This window comes from Monodelphis domestica, chromosome 7, assembly GCF_027887165.1.
Source record: "Monodelphis domestica isolate mMonDom1 chromosome 7, mMonDom1.pri, whole genome shotgun sequence".
In the NCBI taxonomy this organism is placed as follows: Eukaryota; Metazoa; Chordata; class Mammalia; order Didelphimorphia; family Didelphidae; genus Monodelphis; species Monodelphis domestica.
This window is the reverse complement of record NC_077233.1, coordinates 17065376-17089847: the sequence shown is the minus strand read 5'-3', so window position 1 is coordinate 17089847 and position 24472 is coordinate 17065376. Positions and strand designations below refer to the sequence as shown.

The 24472-nt window shown below is 37.0% G+C and overlaps 1 protein-coding gene across 6 annotated transcripts in view; it reads left to right on the top strand.

Moving 5' to 3' along the window:
• The window catches only part of LOC100012477 (probable C-mannosyltransferase DPY19L2), a 205195-nt gene that overhangs the window by 149865 nt on the left and 30858 nt on the right, over positions 1–24472 (top strand). For 5 of the 6 annotated variants that reach the window (XM_007499954.3, XM_056804273.1, XM_016424414.2 and 2 more), the window contains 3 exons: positions 6596–6641; positions 18339–18458; positions 19372–19546. In XM_007499954.3, coding sequence (XP_007500016.1) covers positions 6596–6641; positions 18339–18458; positions 19372–19546 — 341 coding nt within the window. The remainder of the gene's footprint in view (positions 1–6595; positions 6642–18338; positions 18459–19371; positions 19547–24472) is intronic. The other variant, XM_007499956.3, reaches the window with a different exon arrangement.

The window sequence follows — 24472 nt, the reverse complement described above, 5'->3', positions numbered from 1 at the left end:
ATATAGGGAACTTGGTAAATTTATAATTCATAATAATTTTAAATTTTATAATAAGAGCCATTTCCCCCTTTGACAGTTTTTCAGAGGATTAAATCCAAGCTATCAATAGTAATTTAAAACAATACTCTAAACCTGCCAATAATGAGAGAAATGTGAATTAAAGGAATCTCACATTCATCAAATTGGCATTGTTGACTAAAAAAGGAAGTGATATTCTGAAGAGAACATAGCAAAACAGATGCCCTAATACTTTGTTTCTGGAGCTATGAACTGGCTAGCCATTCTGGAAAGCAATTAGGAACTATCCCCCCAAAGCTATTAAATAATCCCTTTGCCTAGAAAGTACCTCTTCTAGAGCTACATCCTAAAAAGTCAAAGATAGAGAAAAAGCAACTATATGTACAATAAAAGCTCTTTTGTATTGGCAACGAATTGGAAATTTGGGAGATATACCCATCAATTGTGGAATGGCTGAACAACATGTAAAATATGTTACATGAATGTGATGGAACATTCCCTGAAAGAAATGATGAACTGGATGGTTTTAGAAAAACTTGGGAAGACTTTTATGTACTGATGCAAAGTGAAGTAAGCAGAACCAGGAGAACAATTTTATGCAATTACTACAATATTGTAAAGATAATCGACTTTCAAAGATTTGGGAACTCTGATGAAAACAATGACCAACCATAAACCCAAAGTATTTATAATGAAATATGCTCTCTACCTCCAGATAGGAAGCTGAAGGACTAAGAATACAACTGAAGCCACCTTTTCCCTCTGCCTCTGCCCCCTTCACTTCCTCTTCTTTTTATTTTATTTCTTTCTTTGAATTATTGAACATTAATTTTATTTCATTTTATTCTTTTTTATTTTTCCCCATGGTTACATGATTCTTGTTGTCTCCCTGCTTTCCTCTCTCCTCCTGGAATTTATAAGCAATTTCACTGAGTTATACATATATTATCACTCAAAACCTACTTCCATATTTTTGTAATAGAGTAATCTTTTCAAACCAAAATCCAAACAAACTATATTCCCAAATAAACAAGTAATAAATCATATGTTTTCTTCTGCATTTCTACTCCCACAGTTCTTTGGATGCGGACAGCTTTCTTTCTCATAAGTCCCTCAGAGTTTTGTCCTGGGTCATTGCATTGCTGCTAGTAGCAAAGTCAGTTACATTCCATTGTGCTACAATGTATCTGTCTCTGTGTACGATGTTCTCCTGGTTTTGCTCCTTTTACTCTGCATCAGTTCATGGAGGTCTTTCCAGTTCACATGGAATTCCTCCAGTTCATTATTACTTATACGTACCACAATTTATTCAGCCATTCCCCAATTGAAGGGACATCTCATTTTCCTTTTTTTTGCCACCACAAAAAGCACAGCTACAAATATTTTTGTACAAACAGAACTTTTCCCATGTTTTTATCTCTTTGGGATTCAAACCCAGTAGTGGTATGACTGGGTCAGAGGGCAAGCAGTCTTTTAGCACCCTTTGTGAATAGTTCCAAATTACCATCCAGAATGGTTGGACCAGTTCACAACTCCACCAGCAATGTATTAATGTCCCAATTTTGCCACAACCTCTCCAACATTTATTAGTTTCCTATGCTGCCATATTGGCCAATCTGTTAGGTACGAAGTGGTACCTCAGAATTTTTTTGATTTGCATTTAGCTAATCAGGAGAGATTTAGAACATTTTTCATATGATTATTGATAGTTTTGATTTCTTCATCTGAAAACTGCCTATTAATATCTTTTTTTGAACAGGCTAATGAAGGAATTTGTTTTGCTGGAATATTATATAATAGTTTTTGCTTTTCCTATTTTCTCAGTAGGTGGGGGAAGGAGAAAATATATACCCCAAATTAAAATAAAATTGAATTAAAAAATCAAACATTGTTATAAATATATCTATATGTGTGTATGTATATAATGTGAATATCAATAGAATGTATTATGTGTACATATTTTAGAATATATTGAATATATGAACATATGTGTATATACAAACAGAACCATTCTATGATAGTTGAAAGAAACAAGCAAACATTTTAAAAAAGAAGATAAATGAGCTAAAAATTCTTTAAAATACTCCAAATTACTAATAAAGAAATGCAAATTAAAATAGCTTAATTTCAATCTCATACCTATCAGTTGACAAAGATGATAAAAAAGGGAAATGATATTTGTTAGATGGCCAAAGAAATCAAAAAAGGAAAGGATTCAGATGTAAAAAAAATTCATAGCATCACTTTTTATTGTTGCAAAGAACTAGAAACTAAAGGGTTGCCAATTAATTTGGAAATGACTGGTTAAATCATGGTAAGGTGTACATATATAATGCCATAAGAATTGATGAAAAGCATGGATTCAGAGAAAACTAGGAAGACATGACCTGATACATAGTGGAGTTTGCAGAACCACAAGAACAACAATCTAATGAAATAATTTGAAAGACTTAAGGACCCTAATCAATTAATTCAGTGACCCTCTATGACTCTGAGACTTAGCTTAGGCTTCCTGCCTCTTGACAAGAATGTCAAACATGAGCACTCTCACTTCCTCTCGTGTCCTTTAAATCCTGGCTGAAATCCTTGCTTCTAAAGGAAGCCTCCCCTTCCCTTTCTAAGTCCAGTGCCTTCTGAATGAATGATTGCCTACTTGGTTTGTATATAGCTTGCTTCATATATTTGTTTGCATGTTATCTTCCCTCTTAGGTTGTGAACTCCTTGAGAGCAGGGACCATCTTTGATCTCTTTTTGTGTTCCCAGCAACTTAGCATAGTCCCTAGCACAGAAGTGTTTAATCAGTGTTGATTGATTGACAGAGATATTATGGTAGGAGCAATATCTGTAGTAGGTCAGAGGAGGCCAAAGCAACACTGGTAGAGACAGAGTGAATGCAATCAGGCCCATAGAGAGTGGCAGCACCTGAAGCAGGACTCAGCCCAGCAGAGCGATCTCATTCACATGGCAGAGGCAGCAGGTGGCCCAGCAAAGGATGCTTATCTGGTTCTGACATGGAGTGGGGTGGCTTTTCTCATCTTCATTATATAGGAGGACTTGGCACAGAGAGCCAGTGACTATCCCTGTGTCAGACTTTGGTTCTGGCCCAGTCACTGGGAAGCAGTGCTTAAGCCCTGAAGAATGGGCCACAGAGACTGTGGGGAGCATCATGGGCCTGTGGGGCCATGGTGTGGTCAGTCACGGTTCTCAGCATAGCAGGCAGTGGAAATGGACCCTAGCAGCAGTCCTTTGCTTACTGTAATCTGGAAATGATGGGGTCTTGTTTTATTGTTAATGATCTCTCTTTCCCAGGAAGACTATAGAATGCTGGTCATGGTTTAGGGAGGTGGCTTACTTTTTGGTATTGGGGAAGATAAAACTGTCTCCCAAATCCTTGTGAAACGAGCAGGAAGGCAACCCCTCCTCAGAGCTTGTAAAGGGCCAAAACTTTAATGTTTATTTGCTCTGCCCATTGGGCTCTCATAGAGTCCTAGCTAGTGGGTCAGAGAATACAGCTGTATAGGATGATTCTTAGGATGAATTTTTAGCTAACTTACTTCAAATGACCTTGGCCCTCGCTAAGGAATGGTGACTAAGACAGGTTATCCTCGCCCATCCCAGAGCCTTCATATCCCCAGTGTTAGACCTAGCCCTTTACCTCAGGAGACCCATCACTGAACTGCCGAAATTAATCATTGCCTACCCCATGCATCAGATCAAAAGCTTGGTCTTCTTCCTGAGTAGATTGGATTCTGGTTGTCACTCTTTGCCTTATTCTGTCACTCCCTCTGATGACTTAATAACTATAGCAATACCAACAATAATAATAGCTAGTGTTGATATATTTAAGGTTTTCAAAATGCTTTTTGTATATTATTTTTTCCATTTCATCCTTAGAACAATGCTGAGTTAGGTGTTATTCCCATGTTACAGGTGAGAAAACTGAGGCTGAGAGAGGCTAAGTCACTTACCCACCATTACACAGCTCAAGTTGGTGTCTGAAACAGGTTTTGAACAGAGGTCTTCCTGATTCCAGGCCCAATTCTAGTGCTTTATCCACTGTGCCACCTTTTTGCTTTTATTTTTTCATGTTTCAGTTTTACTTTTTACTGTCTAACTTTACAGGGTTGCTTATGCTGGACTTTTTGTATCCCTGAAATTAAGACCATCAAGTTATTGCCTCAAAGCCACGTAGACTTTAGACCTTTGGGCCTTGCCCACAAGAGAATATAATATAATGGGAGCAGTCTGTAAGCTACAGGTTAAAGGTATTTTCAAAACCTAATTGGTTTAGGGGACCAAGTGTGTGGTATGTGACCTAGCTTCTGAGTGACCCAAGAACAACAGCCCACTCAGGAGACAGCCATCACTCTTCCTCATGCTTGACTATTGCACCAACATGGCCAGCCCTCAAAACTGAGTTGTTTCCTTCCAGAATATTTTATCCATGCAAAGGCTAAGAAAACTTGCTCTTCTCCGCTGACAAATGAGCCATGTCATCACAATTGTTCATCTAAAGGACCAGCCCAAATCAGACCTGGTCTAATAGAGGTGATGAAGCAGAGGTTCGGGATAAGAATTTTTGAGTGTGGACAACATGTTCATTTGTTTTGCTTGACTGTGCTTATTAGTTATGATAGAGTGTTTTTAAAACAAGGGGGTTTGAGGGAAGAAGGTAGTGCCAGGTATGACTAAGAAAAGAGAACAAGGAACATCAATAAGGCATTGTTTAAATATTCAGAAGGAAATAAAAGTAAATTAAAAGGAAGATACAGACAGGATAACTTTGGAACTAACATCCTAAACTGACGGTACACTAAAAAAATAAGTGTTTAAGAAAGAATCATGATTTCATATAAACCTTTTCCCCTTTTTCTTATGTGGATATAAACATGTTGGTGTTTGACAAGTTCATGATAAATTGTAAATTTTAAGAATGTTATGCGTTCCCTCTGATGAGAGTTCTCCACAAAGAGATTGGCAGCCTCCCATCAGGCATGTTGTAGAGGAGATGACGATGTGAATTATTAGCTCCTGTCTCTTTGAGATCCTCTCATCCTTTCATGCATTCAACAGCCATTGACTAATTGCCTTGTTTGTGCAAAGTACAGTACTAGACACCACAGAAGATGTCAAGAGAATTAGCTGATAACCAAGTGGTTCTGTCCAGATATTCCCCCCACCCCCTAGAAAATCAAGGATGTGTGATTGATTTCCTTGGTGTGAAAGTTCCCTCTTTTAAGACATTTGGTAACTGAGCAAATAAGTATTATGGGGCATAAATCCCTCATTTGGAGGAAGGATTAGACTTGTTCTTTTTAACCCCAGAAGGTACAACCAGGACAATGGTAGAAGGTGCAAAGGTGTCAGGAATGAACTTCCTAAGAATGAGAGCTGTACCAAAGTAAAACAATGGTATCTGCCGGTCATGTGTGTTCTACTAGAGATTTCTCTGCTAGAGTTGCACTAAAAGGCCTCTGAGCTCCTTGATAGCTATCAAATTCTGTTTCCATGAGTCACATGAGACTCCTGAGAAGTTCTGGGACTTGCCCATAGTCCCTTAGCCAGCATGACAGGCAGAATTTCAAATCTATCCTAAGAACCCTCAAGCCTATCACTTTATTCACTTTGTCCCATTGTCTGATATTTGACACACCTCCAAGATCATCACTTCACTTTATTACAGTGATGGAATTGAAATAAAGACTAGAATGATTCAAATACTGACTACTGATTTTCCCTTGTGAAATTGAACAAATCATTTAACATCAGTAGGCTTCAGTTCCTCATCTGTAAAGTGAGAAAGTTGAACTAGTTTAGAGTCTCTTTGAGGGTCTTCTAACTACAGAGATGACCTTATTATTCAAAGGAAAGATCATTTCCAGAAGGAGCATCTAGGAGGGCTTTAGGGAGGACATGGCAGTTTATCTGGACCTTATGTTTTGTACTCATCTGGTTAAAAGATTTTGTAACAATATAGGTCTCCACAGAAAATACATGTACTTCTAATATATTATTAATTTCAATTAATAATCATATTAAACTAATTCAATTATTTTAAACTATAACTATATAATTAATACATTGAATATAGGATTTCAGAAGTTGATGATAATATTTATGACTTGCATTAAGGAGAGTCAACTGAAATCTCAACCACATATCTCCTTAGAGCAAGAAATATTTATTATATGAACAAAGAATGAAAGGGCATTTTCACCTTTCTTGCACCTAAAATGGAGCAAGGGTGTTGTGTGCCGTAGATGTTCTTGCTTGTAGTTTCTAAATATTGCAGTATCTCTAACTGCAATTTTTCTATGCATTTTTCATAAAGTTCTCTCTTTTTAAAAAATCCTCCCATTTTCTATTCTTATATTCAAGAAACAAATATTTCTCTGTTCGACATATTAAGAACAGCTTCTCAACATCACCTAATTAGACAAATTTAAAATAAGCTCCATTTAAGTTACAGTAATTATTAATTGTTACCTATTTATTAACACTTTTTTTTGGCTGAGCTTGTTTACTGATGGGTACTTTAATAAAATTGAATCAATAGAATGTATTCTTTTAATTCCAGAAAACAACTTCACCAGGATGAGTCAAAGAATCCACCCACAGTTCTGGTAGGCTTTTCTACATTAGGTTCTGCCTAGACTAGGTTGAAGCTTGAGAGGGTAGAAGGGGGAAGAGGGAAGAAATAACAATGAGTTGTCCTTTAGATGATGCCATTGATCTTTGGTCATTAACTATGCATGGCTTTCCAAAGGCCTGGCTAAGGAGGTACAGAAAGGCTTATTCTCTATAAACTGGCCACATGGTAATAAATTCTTTAGCTTATCAACCCATGAAAAAATTCAAAATGAGAGAGTAGGACCTCATTTTACACGACCAGTATGTTCCTAGACCCTTCACTTAAGTTGAAATCATACATAACAGTGAACTTACCTAGGTAGGCACGTTATTATAACTTTTCTTAGACTTATCATCAGAGCTCCCAGCATCACTCCTTGTACTTTGGGATCATTATTAATAGCAAGATAGCATTAATGAAACAAAGAGAAGCACTGCTCCCACTTGGACACTATGTTACAAGCAAGAACTTCAGACTAAGACTGATGTGGTAGTTAATGTTTGGTACAAAACAATGGAAGGACTCACACTAATGTTTCTCAGAGTGAGAATGAATTTAATTGGATGAATTGCTGCTACATATACTTTATAGCACTTGGGAAAATGGTGTGGGTTCAGTAAATAGTTAAAAATTGTTCTTTTACATATTTTTCTGCCTTTATTTTTTTCAATTGCCAATTACGTATACCTGAATTCATGTATTGAGTTCATATAAAATGAAGTCCCTACTGTATTAGGTCCTCTGTAGCCCCCTTGTACTTCTGATTCAGAATATATCAGAAGGAAGGAAAAGATGATGGAGGCTGTTAAGAATTACAGTTGTTAGACCATCTATAAATATTAAAATAGTTGTTGCTCTACATATGAGATCTTTTATGAGTAATCATGAATAGACATTCAATTGAAGGATTAGGATCGTAGCCATCTTGAAATTCATCCTTTAAACCAAAGCAGAATAGAAAAGGAGGTTGCAGTTACCTGAAGAGGTGGTTCACAGATTGTCTTTGGAGAAGCAAAGAAAGGACTTGTTAGAATTAATAGCAAAAATGGTGCTATGTGCCAGGCATTGTACTAAGTGCTGGGAAGGAGGTGCTGTTATTATCTCCATTTTAAAGATGTGGAAACTGAAGCAGACAGAAACCAAGTCCCTTGCCTAGGATCTCACAGTAAGTGTCTGAGGCTAGATTTGAAGCCAGGTTTTTTCTGACTCCCAAGTCTAGCACTCTGTTTTGCTATTTGACTGAATTGATTACATTGTGGCTCTAATGGAAAGAATCTGCCTTCCACACAACATTTTAACATCTTGAAATGCTCATGATAATTTTTTACAGGAAAAAAGAGACTACCATGAAAATAACTGTACTCCTGTACCTCCATCTGTTGCAGAGGATAAGAAAATCGAGAAATTTTATAAGAATTCAAGTTTAAGATAAATTGACACTAATTTTGATACTTCATGACTTCAGTGCAAAGATGATTATAGGGAAGAATAACAGAAACATGTTGGCTAATACAGTTCAGGAGGAGGCAAAAAAGAACAAAGACCTTTATGACTATCTCATAATTCTGTGGTGTATCTAAATATGATAAATAGCAGATGACATAAAAATGAAATTATTTCTATTTTCACAGATAGTAAATAATGTTTTCCTGATGTGGTATTTATTTTTCTCAATCAATTTTGTATAGAACACTGACACTTATTTGAGCAAAGATAAATGCAAAACCATTTCCTTCAAGTTTTAGAACTGGGAGCCTATGATACTAGTACAATGAATATAAATAAGAAAATTATACAACATTAACTGCAACTTGATCTCCTATTGCCAAAAAAATGAGAAATGGTAGAAGGAACAGATGTCATCCCAGAGTAGGACCATTTCCTAAAGAATGTTTGCTGATGTAAATCAATTGCCATTACAAGGGAAACAGAGCCTAGAAAAATTAGCCAGAAAACAAGTGACATTCTTGCCATGAAGAGCTTAACAGTCTTAGTTTGTGACATCTTGTGACAAGAGAATATATGAAGTTCATAGGGAGCATCATGTGAATCTGAAAATCAGTAGAACAAGCTTAAAGAAAGTCTAGTGAGAGATTTAATAGGTAAGACTGAGGCCACTTGAGGATAAAATGGGAAGGACAACAAACAGATGAAAAATGGAGGTGACCAGTTAAAGAGCCACCACATGTAGACTCTAATCTCTCAGAATTTCTCTTGTGCTACATTATGAAGAAAAAGCAAGGATAGAAGGGGCAGCTGCACAAGACTAAAGTGAATCTCACAGAGGTGACACAACTTTTGAGCTTCTTAAGAAAAGGAAGAATATAGTAAAGGTATGGGAAAAGTCTGCATTCTTACTGATTTGTAAAGGTAAGCAAGAGAATATCCTTAATTGGGACCTTTATGCCTGCTCTCTAGAAATGCATTAGGAGAATCCTTGTATGTTAAAATGGAGCAGACGGGCTTTTGCAAATGACATCCTACAGTAGCCACGTAACAGAAAGATGTAGAGAACATAAAACCCCACTGTACTTATAGTTTGTTTATTCTAGGAAGCCAGTAAAATATTTGATATGATAGAGCACCATGCTGCTTTAAAGGTCAAATGTTTCCCATGAAAATGCCAGAGTTGTGCAACATTCCTCTAAAAAGATAACAAGAAAGAGAATTTTGTTTAACCTTCTAAATCATAATATGATACATGAACCAGAGAACATGTGGTCACTAAATATGTTTGCCATTGTCCTATGAGGAGAAGGATTCCAAGTTTCCAAGTTGTGAAAAAGCATCTGTTTTTTAAAAACACCAATATTTTTTGAGTGACCTTATATGGCTTCATGTCTCTGAAGAATTGAAGTTGGAGATTATTTAAATGACAGTGTAGAATCTAATGGTGGCTATGAGCAGACTCTGGAAGACATTACAAATGAGCATTCCACAGGAGAAGTGCTATCAATTATATCATCAAGAAATTAAAACTAGATGGGCCAGTGAATGAATACATTTTATAACTGATCAGTGGCCCACATGCTGTATTGACACACATCATCAATGGAACAAGAAGAAAATCCCAAACATTTTGAATGGATTACACGGTGCAGATTCTTGGAGTACATCTATAAATGTCACAGAGGTTGGACAAGCAAGAAAACATGATCTGAATCACCAGAGATAGTAGTATGCACATTGATAATATCACTGGTCCAGTATAATACTGGAGTATTTTAGTTTATTACATGTAATAGACATTGATATAATATAGCTATATTCCTTGAAAAATGATGTTCTATAATTCTTTTCTTTTTTCCTGTTTTCTTGTTCAGCTTTTGCCTAGCCTCATTGTTGACCAGAAAGAATAATAATAAAAATAAAGATTATCAAGGCCTAGCATAGACATTTGAGAAACTTGAAAATAGGTCATTTAGAAGTCATATTTGCAATTAATTTGCAATTAACAGAAAAATATCCTGTACACATTGTGAAATTTGAGATCTTCAGAAATCATGAGTTGATTGTTAAAGGACGATATGCTACTTGAAAGCTGAGTGTTGCTATCTCATTCAAAGGATCATAGATATAGACCTAGGAGGGACCCTTAGAAGTCTTCTTGTCTAACACACATTTTACAGTTGAAGAAACTGAGGTCTAATAAGGATAAGCAAGAGTGGCAGAATCATGTGTTATTCCACAGATCATGAACTAGAAGGAAAGGAAGAGATGAGAAACAATTCCAAGACCAGATGGATTTACAAGTGAATTCTACCAAATCTTTAAAGAAAAAATTCTAGCACTATATAAACTGTTTGAGAAAATGCATGAATATGAGATTGCTTACCATTTCAATGGTAATGGTGGAGAAAATTGAAGACAAACTTTTTTTAAATGTTGGAAACTGTTTTTAACATGTAATTGGGGAGAAATTAAATTAAATAGAAAATAAAAGAAGTAAAGAGGGTATCCTAACAAAATCCTTCTATAACACAATGCCTAAGCTAGGGACAGTCAGAACAGAGAAAGAAAACTATAGACCAATTTCCCAATTGATTATTCATGCAAAATTTTAAATAAAATATTCTCTAGGGGACTATAGTATATATCATAAAGATCATATACTGACCAGACTGGATGAATACCAGGAATTTCAAGACTGGTTGAATGTTAGAACTATGAATCAAATTTGCCATTTTAATAATAAAAGCAGCAGTAATCATTTGATCATCAGTTGATAGAGAAAAAGCTTTTTACAAAATACAATGCCAAAGCCTGTTTTAGAAAAACAAAGCAAAACAAAATAAAATACTAGAAAGCATAGAGTATACTGAGCTTTCCTTTAAATGATACCATCTATTTAAAAAATAAATATAATTTATTTTAACATTCGTTTAAAAATTTGGGGGGCTTCCAATTTTCTCACTTTCATGGCCCCTCCTCCACCTGTTGAAGAGGTAAGCAATACATCACTTAAATATGTGAAGTCATGCAAAACATGGTTTACTATGTATGTAAAACCAAGAGCGGTTATTATCTCTAATAGGGAAGAGCCTGAAGTCTTTTCAGTAAGATCAGGGGTAAAACAAGATTGTCCATTATCACCATTATTGTTCAGTATTATACTAGAATACTAGCTATATTAATAACACAAGAAAAATAAATATGAGGAATAAACATAGGTAAAGAGGAAATAGAATTAGCCCTTGTTGCATGTGCATATCAACTGAAATTATTTTTTAGAAAACCCTAGAGTAAATTAAAACACTAATCAAAATAAGCTACAACTTTAAATAGTTGCAGATTATAAAATAAACCTACATAAATAATCTACATTTCTATATATTGCTGACACTCTAGCAAGAAGAGATAGCTAACTTTTTAGTTATGTTATTCAAAATAACTAAAGATAATATCAAATACTTGGGAGTATGTTTGACAAGAAATACCTGGGAACTATATGAATAGAATTACAAAACACTTTACAGAAAACCATCTAAAGAATTAGAGAAATATCAGTTGTTCATAGAAAGGCTAATCATAAAATGACACTACTGCCTAAAGTAACGTACTTATTCAGTACCATACCAATCAAACTACCAAATAATTTCTAGAACTAGAAAAAACTGACAATTAATCTGGAGGAACAAAAAGTTAATATCAAGATAATAAATTGGGTGGGGGGGGAACAGCAAAGAAGGAGACCTAGTAGTACCAGATCTCAAACTATCCTGCAAAACTATATACATCAAAACAATTTGGTTCTGGGTTAGAAGTAAAGGCAAATAGGTGGTTCAGTGGTCAGAGGCCTGGCCTGGAGTCTGGAAAATCTGAGTTAAAATCTGGCCTCAGATACTAGCTATGTGACCCTGAGATAGTCACCTAACCTGATTTAATCCAGTGAAGAAGGAAATGGAATCATTCTAGTATCTTTGCCAAGAAAACCCCACAGATGTTATATAGATGATAAACCTTTTAAGGACCCTGTGCCATGTCCCACCCCACCCCCGTTGCGTTATCCTGCCTCCCCACTGCATGCAGTGACCCACCCTGCTGTGTTGGAAGGGGGAGGGGCTCCCACCTGGGGAAGTGCCTCACAGGACTGGCCCCCAAATCCAACCCCTCCTGCCTATTGGGCTATGACCCACGTGAGGGGTTGGGAGCAAGGGGTAGAGGAAGTGCAGTTAGCCTTTGGGTGGCCAAGTCACCCCCCAGACTGATGGCTGGCCAGGAAGCAAGTAAGTAGAGATCTTTTGGGGGGTTGACCCACAGTGTTGGAAGAGGAGACCCCTCCCCCCCAGCTCCTCGGGCTGAGTGCTCTGCTCAGGAGGGAGTAAGTATAGAGGGATGAGGAAGTGAAGTGGAATGGGTGAAGGGAGAAACTGCAGGGGACAGCCCTGCATGCCCACAGAAAGGTCTCTGTGTCTCCATCTTAGGCACATGTGCCATAGGTTTGCCATCATGGCCATAGGGTCACAAAGAGTTGGATATGACTGAATGACTAAAAAACAAAACAAGAAATAAAGAGGATCAGTGGAACAGATTAAATACACAATATATAGAAACATGAACATAATCATCTAGTGTCTGATAAATCCAAAGTGCCCTGCTATTGGGTTAAGAACTCTTCAACAAAACCTTTTTTGGGAAAATTGGCAGATAATCTAGAAAAACATAGGTATAGACAAACATCTTAGACTGTATAAGATGAGCTTCAAATGGTTACATATTCATTGAAGATAAAATGCATAATTTTTGTTATGTGAAATTTTCCAGGTACATGTGTGTGTATCTGTGATATTTAAGATTTTTATCAGTGCCTTGGATAGAAACAGATGGCATGAGTCTAGTGTGATAGGCCAGTCAGGAAAATCAATATGAGGTTAGGCTATATTTAATCACTTTACAAGTAATTAAAAACTTCATTTTCAAATTCTTAAGTGCTTAAAGGTATTCGAGAGGTGTGAGGGCTTGCTGAGCCATTTTTCCAGGGCTGATTTCCCCCTTTGGTGTCCACCTGCCACACAACTCTCACTTGTGTCTCTTAAGAAGTTATAGCATGCAGAGTGGCCACATCCTGGCAAACCTGCCTAGGCTGATGGGCTAAACCAGGGTGAGGTAATTGACAGGTCTCCAAGCTGTCAATGAGGTAGTGAGGTACCCCCCCCCCAGCATGTGAAGACCTCCCTGATGAAACAGGTGTATGTGAATAATTTGTACCAACAGGCTGTGAAGGCAACAGAAGCAGGAATGCTTAGTGCTTGCCAGTTGTCTTGACTCTTGTCTTGCCACTCCAATGATTCTGGAAGAGAGAGTGAAGCTGACAACTTTATCCAACTCAGCCTCGCTTAAATCCAATTTATCTGAGAGTCAAAAGACGTCACTCATGCCATTGTAACAGTTTACATTTTACTGTCTCGTTATTATAGTTTTACTCCTCCCCTGAAGTGGTGACAAGCACTAGTAACAGAATAGCAGGTGCAGGCAGATACACTGAGAGCTGTAGTCCACAACCCTGCACATAGGTGGCCAAGGCGTAGAGTTGTCTTTCTTTTCACTGGAGCAGCTGTGGGAATCAGCAGCCCCCTGGGTGTCTGACCAGCCTTTTTCAATGACCACACTTCTCACTTCCTGGCATAAGGAAGGGGCTAGAATAGGGGCCCTAAAACCTGTATGCTTCACTCAGCCTAACCTTGGTCTGCTTACTGCACAGGCTGAGGATCCTACCCTGTGGCTAAAACAAAAATACACAAAAATTTTTGTGTGAAGATGATTCCATTTGCCATTAATACATGAAATCTGCATATGCTTATGGACAACACCAAATTCAGTAGACCTACAAGGTCTAAAAGCTCATGTGAGAGAACTTGGTACATATCACATTCAAATGGCAGCCTTCAATGAAACAAGGCTGGCAAATTAAGGCCACCTTACTGATATTTTTCTAGAGAGGTCACTGTGATGAGTGTCATTAAACTGGTGTAGGTTTTGCAATTAAATCTAATCTACTTGACGAGCTTATATGCCCTCCAAAAGGAGTGAATGACAAGCTCATGACAATGTGATTGCCACTTGTAGGAAAGTGCCATGCCACTTTCATCAGTACATATGTCTCTACTATGATGAACCCTGATGAGGTCAGAGAAAAATTTTATGAAGACCTAGAGACCCTCATTAACAAAAGGGGACAAGCTTATATTTCTAGGTGCCAGAGTAGACACATACTCTCAAACTCCTCTTGGGGAAAATGGATTCAAAAGCAGAAATAGCAAAGCAGTAATTATTTACCACCGAAAACGTGTGCATCTCATGATCTCATCACCATTAATTAAACTGAACAAAACTTCATGGTTGTATCCTTAGAACAAGCATTGTCATTTAATAGATTGTCATTATAAGGAGAATAGACAGAATTTGAGAATGAAGTTGATGTGTGGTGTAGCGTGCTGGACCAATCATAAACTTATCCTTTCCTAAATTCAACCAAAGCATTATCCAGAAGTCACGATGACTACCAGAGGTCTTAATAACAACAAATTAGAAGACTTCTCCATGTGAGAACAGTTTGTTTCTAATTTGGAGGAAAAGCTGAGGCAACGCTTGTTTGGCAACAATGGAGCAGAAAAAGAGTGAGCAGCTTTCAGAGACTTGGTGTGCAGCACTACATTTATTTTTCTGAGCCAGAATTCTTGCAAACATTAGGATTGGTTTGATGAAAATGGTTGGGAAATACAGAAGCTACTAAATGAAAAACAAGAAATTCAAAGAGTTTTATCAGCAGGAAAGTCTGTCCATTTCTAAGAAGGTAGCATTTAATTCCATCAAAAGTAAAGTATGAATGAAATTTAGAGAGATGCAGGATTGTAAAAAGGTAGATATGTTCCATTTTATGCTAATAGTGACAATCCAAAGTGTGTCTTTGATATCCTGGAGACTATATATGAGCCAAAGACCTATGGTACATGTTGATGGAGCTACAATGATCAGTGATAAGGATATGATCTTATAGAGATGGGCTGAACACTTCCATAATGTTTTCAACAGACCATCAACTAAATGTTAAAGCCCTTGACTACCCCAGATTGAAGCCAGTTCTCTAGACAAACTTCCAACTTGAAGGAGAGATTTTAAATGCCAGACTCCTCTTGTGGAAAAGTACCCGGTGCTGATTCCATTCCAGCAGAGATTTATAAGGCTAGGGGTCCATTAGTCCTACAAAAGTTTACTGAAATCTTCTTGATTATTTGGCAAGAGGAGTTAATCCACAAGAAGATCAAGGATACCTCCATTGCCTATAAAGGCGAAGGAAATAGGCTGCCCTGGGAAAGTCACAGTGGGATGTCTCAATATTCTTGCCAGAGTCCTCCTTAATAGACTGATTCTTCACTTGGAAGATCTCCATCTAATATGATTTCAGAAAAGACCAAGGTATATTTGGTATGTTATTTTCTACCAGAAAACTTCAGAAGAAATGGCAGGAGAAGGACAGAGGTTTGTTCACAATGTTCATTGATGTGACCAAGGCATTTGATGCTGTCAGTTGTGGTGTGGGGAAGATCATAACAAACTTTGATTACCTGGAGAAGTTTTGTGTCAGTATTGTATGCCAGGTCCTTGACGGCATACTTTCTTGGGTTTTGGATAATAGATGCAGCTTTTGGGCTGTCCTAATTATGAGAAGAGTAAAGCAGGGCTGCATGATGTTTTCATTGATGTGTGAAGTTGTCAGATGCCTTCAAATAGAATGAAAATGGCATCAAGGTTGCCTACTGCACTGACACTAATTTATTCAACTTTAAAAGACTACAAGCCAAGACTAAAGTGAAGGAAGAGTTGGTATGTGACTTTGTTTGCAGGTAATTGTGAACTCTCTGCAGCCTCCAATATTGAGAGGCAACAGAATATGGATTGATTCTCTGCCACTTGTACTAATTTTGACTTGATAATTAACACCAAGAAAACGGGTTCTCCACCAGCCATATGCAGAATCCTTATGTAGAATCATTGGTTATAGTAAATAGAGAAATTTTGAATTCTATGGATAAGTTCATTTACTTTGGCAATACACTTTCCAGGGACATAAACATAGATAATGATGTTGACATCCACCAAACGGGAGGTCCATAAAGCTGTTATGCAGACCTCAAAGTAGAATGTCTGTGAAACCTGGACAGTATACCAGCACCATGCCAGAAATTGAATCACTTATGTTTGAATTGTTTTAGGAAGATTCTGATGATACCCTGGAAAGATAGGGTATTGGACTCTGAGGCAAAACAAAACACGACTAATTCTTCATTCTAGAATTTTTGGAAGACAGCTGACATGTGTACCTGAGTCTAAACTTCTTCTTGGGCTAAACTTTCTAGGTCCTTCAGCACAGCCTCATATGCATAGAGTCAAGCCCCTTTTCTTTCTTGTGTCATTTTTCTGAACATTCTTTAGCTTTTCATTTTTCTTCCTAAGCTATGGTACCACAAACTTAAGGCAGTGTGTCACCCATCGTCCAACCATGGCAGGTTCTTCCAGTCAGTCCACAAGCTTCAGCATTTACAATGTACCTTGCCCTATGCTACATAGTAGTCATTCTAAAGGAAGGCAAAGCAGTCTCCACCCTCCTAATAGAGAAGAAAAACTTGAAAATAGGTTCATAAACAGAATAGATCTAAGGTATATCAGAGAGAAGGCACTCTCCTGCCTTCTCCATCCCACCAGAAACTTGGACTATACACTGAGTGGCTTGGCTTTGTAGGTAGGCCTTTGTCTTATTTTACAGGGACCCTCCACTTCCTGGATGTCTCCAAACTGACTGAATTATTAAATATTACTCTTTTAGTCCAACCCATTCAATTATATTGAGGTCATTGAAATGAGTGGCTGCCATCCAAAAAAGGGTTTAAATTTGTTCATTTTGGTCCCATGATCCCTATTTGGGTATGATACAGAAGGAATTCTTGTCCAGGTCTGGGCGGGACTCTGGGTGGCCCCCAATGTCCCTCCCAGTTTTTTTACTCTGTAAGTCTAATCAGGCTTGTCTATTAGAAAGATCATTCTGATAAGTAATCTGGATCATTTGGATTGGAATGAGTCTAGAGGCTAGGAGACCAGTTAGGAGGATATGGCTAAGGTAGGAGTTAATGAGAGCCTGAAATAGGGTGCCTGTAGTAAAAATTGAAAGGAAGGAAGTGATGCATACAAAAGACATTGCAAAATATAGAGGAATTAGCAAATTGATGTTGGACAACAACAGGAATAAGTCAAAAATGACTCACAAATTATTAGTCTCAATGACTGGAAGACTAATAGTGTTATCAGAAGTAATAGTGTTGTTAGGAAGCGGCACAAATTTAATGGGAAGAGGCAAACCACATGGTATGGTGGGAAGAATGGATTCAAGTTGATGTTGGCTCCGTCACTGTGTGACAATAAGCAAATCACTTCATTTCTCCTTGTATTCGTTTTCTCAATTGTGAAATAAAGCCGTCAAATTAGATGATCTCTAAAGTCCCCTCTAGCTCCAAATCCTAGGATTCTATCATGAGTTCAGATTCTGCTATATTGAGTTTAATGTCTTAGTGGCCACATTGGCATCTGGAAAGGAAGAACTAGAGCTTGTTGGAAGATTGAATTTGAATTCCATATCTTTAAAGATGTGTTCTCTCCCCTTACCTGTTGACTCCATTTGAACTCATGATACAGTAACTCCTCAGGGATATTCATACTCATGAAAGCCAGATGGCTTTGATGAATTTACAGCTATCTTATGCAAAATTTGATCTTCGTTTTGAAATTTAACTTTATCTTTAGGAATGGAGGTAGGATGGGGATATAGATCACCACTCTATTCTGATTAATGATGCTTTGGCTCAGCAGAAAAATAAGTTTTATATACTTCAGAAAGAAAAAGTTCAGTGTAATCAATCCCTGCTAAATGAAGTAATCAGTCAATCAGCAAACCTCCTATATGCCAGGCTCTGTACTAGCGCCTGGGGATATGAGAGACAAAGTATGAATCCATCTCCATTCTGAAGTGGAAGACAGTCTATTGGATGTCATTTTTTTTGGTTACTTATAACTCTAGAATGGATTACAGTCTAACTTTTAGTAAATTTATTGGAATGTTTAAGAATCCTTTCAAATTATGTTTCAAAGCTTTATTTTACAATAAAATGAAAATATAACCTTCTCTTTTTTCGTGTAGCTGGTTTTTCATGAATTGGAGCTATTTGCTTTTGCTATTCTTGCTATTTTCATTATGAGACTGAAGCTATTTTTGACACCTCACATGTGCCTTATGTCTTCCTTGATCAGCTCTAAACGGGTAAGGTAATTGTTACTTTTGTAACTACAACTATGACTAGTTATTAGGGATTTTTTGAGTTGTCCAAAAAGAAAACACTATGGATTTTTTTGAAAATTTAATTAATTTTTTCATTACAGAGACATTTCATTTAAAGTCAACTCAAAGAGGCTAAAATATTTCATTTTTTTTCTCCTCAGCTACAGATACATCACAAACTGTGGTTTCCCCTCCAGAATGAAACCCTCTGAAATTCAGATTTCTGTTCAGGAGCTTTCTGAACAATAAGGTTTATTTCCACCATTTGGCATCTAGGTCTTAGTAATCCTCTTCAGCTAGTCTCACTACCAGAAGAGTTTGCTTCTGCCTGGATCCCTAGAAAATGATGCCACTGCCTAGCACTTTTGTCTGTTTCAGATTTTGTGGGCAGTAAGGTATATAGAGAAGAGTAGTGATCACCAGGAAAGTGCTACTGCATAAGCAGGATAACTGGCATCCAGGCTGGGCCCAGGGGAACAACATGGAGACCCCAGAAGGGCTTCTGTTTGCAGGAAGTTCCCTACTTGGTGGTTCCCCCAGCTTATGCTAGGATGTTTGAGCACAAGAATATTGAAGATCTAGTTTCTAAAATATTTCTACCCTTAGTTGTTTGAAATTATGTTCTACTATGTTTCACTTGGTCCTTTGGACCAAGATATGTTTAGAAATGTTAACTATTCTCTTGGTCCTCTAGTAGATTAGCAAGATTCACCTTGAATCCATCCTGACCTACTACACTGCATTACATTTGTTTTCAAAGGAGGGAATGACATACAGGGTAGCGTATTGTACCTTGATGGTCTGCCTTGGCTGATGCCAGTTAAGAACAGATTTTGTCATTGGCTCTAAAGTACTCTGTACATGAATTACAAGTGAATGATTTCTTTCATTTCAGCTCTTTGGCCGGCTCTTTGACAAAGTTCGTTATGAAAATTTTGTCTTTGCCATTCTAGCAGTGATGTCAATTCAAGGTTGGTTAAACCTTCAGAGTCAATTGAGCATAATAGGAGAGTTCAGTAATATGCCTCAGGAAGGACTTCTGCAGTGGATCAAACATAACACCAGACCAGGTAAGGGAGAGGAAAAGGGTGCAAATCTGGGAGTGTAAAAGGCTCATAAATATGGGGCTGGGACTGGGGAAAACTGGAAGCCATGAAGTCTGCCCTCTCCCCTCTCCCCTCTCATTCTTGCTGATGGCACCAATCTGGTTTGCCTTCAAATCACCCCAGCAAGAAGCTGCATACAAATACACCCCTTCAGAGGCGCTAAATCATACCAGTGGTAAGGATTGCCATGGAAATCTAGGACTTGAGACATTTGATGCCCAGGCTATCTAGTCCAACATCCTCATTTTACAGATGTAGAAAGTGAAATTTGGTAGGCTTCAGTCCCCCCCCCCCAATCATATTAGGAGAATGACCTTTCAGAAGAAATATTAGAGACTAAGGACACAGATTGGCAGTTTTGCTTAATTACTTTTCTTTGTTACAAAGAAGGTTTTAATGTCAGGGTGGAGGAATCAGCAATCAGAAAATTGCTGTCATAAAAACATCAATAAAATCAATAAAAGTTTTTTTAATAGAGTCCTTTCGCATCTGAGTCATTTAATACTATAAAGCCTGAGGTCACTTAGGTAATAAGTACTTAAATGGAGGTCTTTTCCCTGAAAATCCATTATTCTCCACTATCCCACATTGATTTCTGCATTGTGCAGTGGTTTAGAACACTGAGCCTGGAATCAGTAAGATTCACCTTCATGAGTTCAAATCTGACCTTAGACACTTAATAGCTGGATGACCCTGGACAAGTCACTTGATCCTGTTTGCCTCAGTTCCTCACCTATCAAATGATCCAAAGAAGGACCCAGGAAGAGTCAGACATGATTGGACAACAGTAACAATAATAATTATTAGATTCTCAAAGGCTGTGCCAATGAACTGTGAACTATGTTATTTTAGTCAAGGCTTCAACTCTGAGGCCAGTGACTATATGTCTGTTGTCCAAGGACCACCACTAAATTAAACCTATCACTCAAGACGAACAGGGATGATTTTTTTTTCAGTCCTAGCAGCTTCCAAAAAGCATATGAGACCAAGAGAAGCATTGTAATCTGTATAATGAATGCTTTAACTGCAATCAAGAATTTTTTTGGTCAGTTTTCTGAGGCTGGAGTGCCCCAATTGGTGAATGAGGACAAGCTGACAGTCAACTCTAGTAGGCCTAAGGATATGCTACATTTCACATGCCTTTCAACAAGCCAACATGCTATCTCTCCTGGCTCTACCATTTCCTCCTTGCTGATCTCCATCCTTTGCTTTGGAAAGCATAAAAAAGCACTTAATAAATTTTTTCATTTATTCTCTCTCACAGTAATTAATCACTTCTCCTAATTTGTCCATTGACACACATATTATTTAAAATATCATTATCAAATCTTCATTTAGGCCAGTATCTTTTCCTTGGGTTCTCTGTAATCCTTTTTTTATTATGCTATATAAAAATATAAATTTACATGTTTTACATTTATAATTTTTCTATGTTCTAACATGTATATATTTTTAAAGAACTATCCTAAGTATATTGTTTACTCTTCGCATTCAGAAGATAGAATAAGTCTGAGCTAAAATATATTTTAATACTTTCCTTTCTATAAATTTTTCAGTTTTATTTGTCAAATTCTGAGAGAGGAACATTACAGTCTCCTACAGTTATTATGTCACTTTCAAGGTTCAGTTAACCTTTTCTAAATTTAGATGCTATCCCATTTTAAGCACACACATTTGAAATTTTGACAGTGTCCATTTTTTATTTTTGCCCCTTCTGTTGCATTATTTCTACTTCTTATTTTTGGAATCATCTATTGCATGATAAGTTTTTTCCAGTCTCTTTGCTTATATCCTGTAAATATCTATTTCTTGCTGTTTTTTTTTAAAATTAATTTATTTATTTAGTCAATTTAGAACATTATTCCTTGGTTACAAGAATCATATTCTTTCCCTCCCTTCCCTCCCCCACCCTTCCCATAGCTGATATGCAATTCCACTGGCTATTACATGTGTCCTTGATAAAAACCTATTTCCATGTTGTTGATGTTTGCACTGGGACGGTCATTTAGAGTCTACATCCCCAACCATATCCCCTCGACCCATGTAATCAAGCAGTTTTTTTTCTTCTGTGTTTTTGCTCCCACAGTTTTTCCTCTGAATGTGAGTAGTGTTATTTCTCATAGATCCCTCAGGATTGTTCAGGACCACTGCATTGCCACTAATGGAGAAGTCCGTTACATTCAATTGTACCACAGTGTATCAGTCTCTGTGAACAATGTTCTCCTGGTTCTGCACCTTTCACTCTGCATCAATTCCTGGAGGTCATTGCAGTTCACACGGAATTCCTCCAGTTTATTATTCTTTTGAGTACAATAGTATTCCATCACCAACAGACACCACAATTTGTTCAGCCATTCCCCAATTGAAGGGCATCCCCTCACTTTCCAATTTTTGGCTACCACAAAGAGTGCAGCTATGAATATTCTTGTACTTGTATTTTTTCCTTATTATCACTTTGGAGTATAAACCCAAGAGTGCTATGGCTGGATCAAAGGACATACAGCCTTTTAGCGCCCTTTGGGCATAGTTCCAAATTGCCCGCCAGAATGGTTGGATCAATTCACAACTCCACCAGCAATGCATTAATGTCCCGATTTTGCCGCATCCCCTCCAACATTCATTACATTCCTTTGCTGTCATGTTAGCCAATCTTCTAGGTGTGAGATGATACCTCAGAGTTGTTTTGATTTGCATTTCTCTGATTATAAGAGATTTAGAACACTTTTTCATGTGCTTATTAATAGTTTTGATTTCTTTAACTGAAAATTGCCTATTCATGTCCCTTGCCCATTTATCAATTAGAGAATGGCTTGATTTTTTGAACAATTGACTTAGCTTTTTATAAATTTGAGTTATTAGATTTTTGTCAGAGGTTTTTGTTATGACGATTGTTTCCCAATTAGTTGGTTCCCTTCTAATTTTGGTTGCATTTCTTTTGTTTATACAAAATTCTTTAAGTAGACCATCATATCATCTGCAAAGAGTGATAGCTTGGTCCAATCAATACCTATTTTAATTCCTTCAATTTCTTTTTCGTCTCTAATTGTTACTGCTAGTGTTTCTAGTACAATGTTAAATAATAGAGGTGATAATGGGCATCCTTGTTTCACTCCTGATCTTATTGGGAAAGCTTCTAGATTATCCCCATTGCAGATGACGTTTGCTGATGGTTTTAGATATCTACTGTTTATTATTTTTAGGAAAGGCCCTTCTATTCCTATGCTTTCTAATGTTTTCAATAGGAATGAGTGTTGTATTTTGTCAAAGGCCTTTTCTGCATCTATTGAGATAATCATGTGATTTTTGTCGGTTTGCTTGTTAATATGGTCAATTATGTGGATGGTTTTCCTAATATTGAACCATCCTTGCATTTCTGGTATGAATCCTACCTGGTCATAGTGAATAACCATTGTGATGACTTGCTGGAGTCTTTTCACTAGTGTCCTATTTAAGTTTTTTGCATCTATATTCATTAAGGAGATTGGTCTATAGTCTTCTTTCTCTGTTTTTGACCTGCCTGGCTTTGGAATCAGTACCATATTTGTGTCATAAAAGGAATTTGGTAGAACTCCTTCTTTGCTTATTCTGTCAAATAGTTTGCATAATATTAGGATTAGTTGCTCTTTGAATGTTTGATAAAATTCATTTGCGAATCCATCTTATCCTGGGGATTTTTTCTTAGGGAGTTCTTTGATGGCTTGTTCAGTTTCTTTTTCTTCCTCTGTTAGTCTAGGCAATTTATATTTTTGTAAATATTCATCCATATCACCTAGATTGCCATATTTGTTGCTATATGATTGGGCAAAATAGGTTTAATGATTGCCTTAATTTCCCCTTCATTAGAGCTGAGGTCTCCTTTTTCATCTTGGATACTGTCAATTTGGTTTTCTTCTTTCATTTTTAAAATTAGATTGTCCAGTACTTTGTCTATTTTATTTGTTTTTTCAAAGTACCAGCTTCTAGTCTTATTTATTAAATCAGTAGTTCTTTGACTTCCAGTTTTATTAATTTATCCTTTGATTTTTAGTATCTCTAATTTAGTCTTCATCTGAGGATTTTAATTTGTTCAATTTCTAGTTTTTTAATTTGCATGTCAATTCATTGACCTCTGCCCTCCCTAATTTGTTAATATGTGAACTCAAGGATATAAATTTCCCCCTGAGTACTGCTTTGGCTGCATCCCATAGATTTTGAAAGGATTTCTCATCATTGTCATTTTCTTCAATGAAATTATTTTTTCTATGATTTGTTCTTTAACCAATTTTGGAAAATCATTTTTAAATTTCCAATTAATTTTTTGTTTGCCTCTCCATGTACCCTTACTAATTATTATTTTCATTGCATTGTGATCTGAGAAGGTTGCATTTATTATTTCTGCTCTTTTGTACTTGTTTGCAATGCCTTTATGCCTTACTACATGGTCACTCTTTGTGATTGTACCATGTGCTGCTGAAAAGAAGGTGTATTCTTTTTTGTCTCTATTTATTTTTCTCCACATATCTACTAACTCTAATTTTTCTAAGATTTCATTCACTTCTCTTACCTCTTTCTTATTTATTTTTTTGGTTTAATTTATCTAGTTCTGATAGAGGAAGGTTCAGGTCTCCCTCTAGTATAGTTTTTCTATCTATTTCATCCTTGAGCTCCACTAGTTTCTCCTTTAGAAATTTGAATGCTATGTCATTTGGTGCATACATGTTGAGTACAGATATTTCCTCACTGTTTATACTGCCTTTTATCAGGATGTAATTACCTTCCCTATATCTTTTGACTAGATCTATTTTTACTTTGGCTTTGTCAGATATCATGATTGCAACTCCTGCCTTCTTTTTTATCAGTTGATGCCCAATAGATTTGGCTCCACCCTCTTACTTTCACCCTATGAGTGTC